This window comes from Nannospalax galili, unplaced genomic scaffold, assembly GCF_000622305.1.
Source record: "Nannospalax galili isolate Female #2095 unplaced genomic scaffold, S.galili_v1.0 scaffold284, whole genome shotgun sequence".
Lineage (NCBI taxonomy): Eukaryota > Metazoa > Chordata > Mammalia > Rodentia > Spalacidae > Nannospalax > Nannospalax galili.
Window position 1 is genome coordinate 3,557,668 of NW_008354281.1, and position 5,296 is coordinate 3,562,963.

A 5,296-nucleotide genomic window follows, 5' to 3' on the forward strand; every position below is an offset into this window, starting at 1 on the left:
GAGGAAAGAAAAAATTTGAAAAATGGGAAGCTGAGGAACTCTAAAAGGAATTATTTACCAAGGTGGGTAAGGCATAGAACATTCCAGGGTAAATAACAGAGGCTTCATTATGGCCGAGTACCTAACAGGTAAGGAGAAAGAGACGCCTAATCTAGAGAAAGAAGAGGCTGTGAGGAAATGGTAGTCTGAATAGACACTGATGAATGTGGCCACTCTATGCTGACATTTTATGAAGTGAGTTAGGAAAATAAGGCTCTCAGTTGAGACTTAAGTTTCTTCCTTCTCACCTTTGGTTAATATTCCAGAAACACCCATACTAACAGAAGAAAAATGGGAAGGTAGCCACAGATGCAGACAGCCACCCAAAGGACAGAGGAATGTGCAGTGAACCTAATCCAGCAATAAATGATAACTCTTTCCAAGTGTTTGGAATTACTAGGGATACAGCGCAGTTGGTAGAGTGCTTGTCTAGAATTCACTAGTTTGGGTTTGATCCCCAGCACCGCATTAAACCAGGCACAGTGGCACATACCTAGATCTCAGCACTGGGGATTAAGAGGGGTAGAGATAGGAGAATCAAAAGTTCAAGGTTGTCCTTGGCTACACTGTGAGTTCAAGAATGTCCACAGATATGAGACCATAGAGATGGCTCAGTAGTTAAGAGCACGGTTGTTCTTGCAGAAGACCTTGGCTTGAATTCCAGCACCCACATGGCGGCTAACAACCATCAGTAACTCCAGGTCCTGGGGATCTGATGTCTTCTTCTGTCTTCCTTGGACACTGTACAACACAGGTGTACTTATACACATGCAGGAATAACACTCATACACATAAAAATAAATAAATAAGTCAAAAAAATTTAAAAAGAGACCACATCTCAAGAAAACAAAGAGGGTGTCATTATACCTAACAGTAAATTTTAGCTGCTTTTGACATTTTTCTCTCCCTTTGTTCCATCCCTTCCATTTCTTCATTGATGTGAAAAACAAAAACAAAATATTCAACCCTTTAAGTTTTCAAAGATAATATTTCTACATGAAATAAATTATTTTTTAAATATTATATTTATTGTTTTTATTTTATGTGTATGTGTGTATTGCCTGGGTGTAGGTAAATGCACCCGTGTCATGCATTGCCCTCGGAGGTCAGAAGAGGCTGTTGGATCCCCTGGACTGGAGTTACAGACAGTTGTAAGTTGACATATGGGTGCTGAAATTCAAACCCAGATCTTCTACAAGAATAATTGGTGTTCTTAACCGCTGAGCTATCTCTCCAGCCCCATGAAATAAAGTATTTTTAAGAACAAATAAACACTTGTATGTTAAAAAAGTAGAAAACACTTTAGGTTCATACATAAGGAGCCCAAGCTGAGCATTCAGGAAGTCTATCAATCTTTACTGGAAGCACTGACTGACAATTTCTGGAATGAATATATAGTAACAATACTAGAACATTATATAATGGATTGGATTCAATAAAAAATAATATTCAAACACAATTTCTTTCTTCTAAGAATCTGTATAATTGGATAAGTAATAGGATAGAAGCATACATGGTAATTATAATACAGAAATATAAACACAGATATGCAGAAAGTTAAACAGGAAAATCATTTTAGCTTGGTACAAAATATAATTTCAGGCAAAAGTAAAATTGCTAGTCAAAAGAATTATTATTATTATTATTATTATTATTATTGGTCTTTTTGAGACAGGGTCTCCCTGTAGCCCCAGCTGTCCTGGAACTCACTATGTTGACCAGACTGGCCTTGAACTCACAGAGATCCACCTGCCTCTGCCTCCCGAGTACTGGGATTAAAGGTGTGCAAGAATTATTTCTAACTATTACACAACACCTGGAAAGAAGGTGATAACTGCCACCTCAGGAAAAAGAAAGTTCCAAGACTTATTCTATCTCTTACCTCTAGTTTTGATTCACCCCAAGTATAAAGTTTATCTGTATGACTAGTGATCATAAAGGACTTTCTGTACCATATCTGACAGTAGCTGAGACACTGAGGGTGAAGGGATCCTTCACAGGGCTTCACCTACATGGCAAAAGTACAGGTGGTGGGGGCTGGAGAAACGGCTCAGCAGTTAAGAGCACTGGTGCTCTTGCTAGGGCCAGTGTTCACTTCCCAGCACCCACATGGCAATTAACAACCATCCAGTTCCAGGGGATGCAATGCCCTCTTCTGACCTCCACAGACACTGGACGACATGGGTACACTTGTACATATACAGGCAATATACTCATACACATACACTAAAAATAGTAAAATATTTTTAAAAAGTACATAGAGGATCAAGTCTCCATAGAAGGGAAACTGTTTTGTTTGCTTGCCTGACCTTTTCTTTAATTTCAAGGCTTCAACTATCAGGAGGTAGACAGACATGGTTGAAAGGGGACCTCAAAGGATTCTAGTCAGGGAAGGGGTTACAGTTTGCCTTTATAAAATTCCAAAGGTGAGATAGCCAATCTAAATTAACCTCAGGCTGCAGTTCTTCTCTGTCATTTTCCCTTATGTCTACAATTCTGCACATCCCCTGAGGAGAGAAGACTATGTTCAGTTATTATTGTGTTATTTGTTCAACAATATATATTATTAAAATATGACTTCCAGTCTTTTCAGTGAGAATAAATGTAAAATTAGACTGAGTATTCCTCCATCTCAAACTCTGAAATGCCTTGAATTCAAAACTTTCTGAATATGCCATGAAACCACTGTAGCAAATTCCACACTGAACCTCAGGTAGCAGGTTGCTGCTTAAGTACACTAAAAAAAAATGTGCCAGAATGCTCTCAACCCATACTTCTAAGGTGTAGGCTCCTGAGTTTGTATTTAGGCAGGTTCTAGCCTGAGTGAGGACCCTTCTTTCCTTCCTTTCCTTTCCTTTCTCCCCCTTTCCTTCCACACTCTCTTTCCACATTAGATACTCACATACATACATACACAAAAACATAAATGCAATTATTTCTAAAATCTGAAACACTTCTGGTTCCAAACATTTCTGATAAAAGATACAGAGATATAGTTTATAGAGATAAAATCTCTATATTTCTTTCATGTAACTGCATTCCATAGTACAATGCTTCCATATTTATATAAATAATAAAGCCAGCAAATAAACATTTGAGAAAGTTCCCACTACTCATTCACATATACAGTAAAAATTACCTGGGCAAGAAGAAAAAATATTATCAATAATTATTTACCCCATAAAAAGTAAAGCAAAATAAAATAGTAAAGCTTGGAAAATAAAGTAAAATGCTAGAGCTTAAATAATTGTGAGACAAATTAAAAATAATTTGTTTTCATTTATCAGTTTGCCATTTGATATCAATTTTTAGTACAAATCGGCATAAGAAAAAAAGTTGTCTCCTACGGTCAACAGAGCAACATCAAGGCTTTTCCCTTAAAGAGTCTAAGTCACCTAACAGAGAAAGTATCTTTAATTTGTAACCAATAATCACTATAAAAATGAAAAACTATGATCAGTATTAGTGTATTTAGAAAAGACAATGAAACATAAAATTCGTTCATAAAGTTCGTTTTAGAGAGAATTTAACTACAATTATTAAACTCAATTTGTTTACTGAAATCCATTTGTAAAATCTAGCTTACACAGAATATTCTTTCCTTAGCCATGCTAGATAAATTAATCTACTATATTAATCCTGAAAAGAATGATAAATTCTTATGTTTCAAAGGCAGTGCATAAAAATAAACTCAATTTAAAAGTTCCAAGTACCAGTATGCATGTATCACATACACCCACAAGCACACATTCATATAAATAAATACATAAATAAAATTCAAATTGGACATGACCTTTTTGTGATAAACTTCTGTTTTTTAGGTATAGTTCCCTGGAATATTAAATTATATCTGGTATTTATGAGCTAGAGCTGATGAGCATCTTTGTACCATTACCACCAAAGGTATAACAATCTAAGCTATTCAGTTCGACAATATAAAAGGACCTAATTTCATTTTAACCATAGTCATGTTAGAATGAAAACAAATATGATGAGAAATATACATACTGTGAGATTTCCTCACAGTTATCTTTGAAAAGTGGGATACTTACAGTGGTTTTATCAAATTCAGCCTCAGATGATGTTGGTGACAGAGGACTTATGGGGCTTAGAGATGGAGAGCTCTCAACACTAGAGACATATTCAGGATCAGGAACATATAAAACCTGTAAGAAAATAAACAAAAAAATTATAAGTATATTATATTTCATGGCAGGTATAAAAAGGCAAAAAGAAACACTCTAAAACATAATTAAAAAAAAAAAAACCAGATATGTACCAATGTTCACTACAGCAATGCTAACATTGGCGCAAGAGAGCAACAAACTGAGCCTTACTGTGACTACTTAATAATATACAATGTAATGCATCACTCCACAGACAAGGAAATTCTTAGATGGTGCTATGTTTCAATAGAACATTTCCCCAAAATCAAAGACAAATTAAAATAAAAAACAAAACTACTAAGACAGGCGAGACTATTTCTGAAAGTTGCACTTAGGCAACTAACTGCTCCTAAAGAGCAAGTAGAGCTGGAAAGAGCTAACCTTTAAACATACCAGAATTCTATCCATTTATTCAAACTGCTGTAAAGTAAGTTCCTTAAGACTGTATTTGAAAACATAATTTATAAGTTTTCAGCTGTATTAAGAAAAGAATAATACTTTTACATGGCTAATACGATTTCTTCAAAGCATACAAAGTAGTCTTCTCTTCTTTTCAACATTATTACCTATGTTAAATGAATATCCAGTGTTTCTAAATTTCAGCATATTCAAATAATGACAATACCTGTCCAGTAACAACTGCTCTGGAGAATAACTTATTTAACTGAACAAGTTCGTTAGGTGTGGTGTCAAATTTCAGGGCTATGCTATTCAAAGAGTCCCTCGATTCAACCTGTTTAAAAGGAAAATGAAATTATATTAATATGCTACAACAGAAAAACAAAAGTATAAGATTGAATGAATAGCTATATCCAAGAAAACATAAAAAAACTGTAAAACCTAAAAATATTATGATCTCAATTGATTATGATGCAGAGTATACATGGTGTCAAATTTCAGGGCTATGCTATTCAAAGAGTCCCTCGATTCAACCTGTTTAAAAGGAAAATGAAATTATATTAATATGCTACAACAGAAAAACAAAAGTATAAGATTGAATGAATAGCTATATCCAAGAAAACATAAAAAAACTGTAAAACCTAAAAATATTATGATCTCAATTGATTATGATGCAGAGTATACAGTATACA

General features: G+C 34.6%; 1 protein-coding gene across 1 annotated transcript in view; it reads right to left on the minus strand.

The window, feature by feature from the left end:
- Positions 1–5,296, minus strand: part of LOC103748760 (oxidation resistance protein 1) — a gene marked incomplete in the record, with an annotated part of 105,654 nt that overhangs the window by 79,975 nt on the left and 20,383 nt on the right. Inside the window, 2 exon segments of the mRNA XM_029555214.1 lie at positions 4,092–4,205; positions 4,831–4,938. Coding sequence (XP_029411074.1) covers positions 4,092–4,205; positions 4,831–4,938 — 222 coding nt within the window.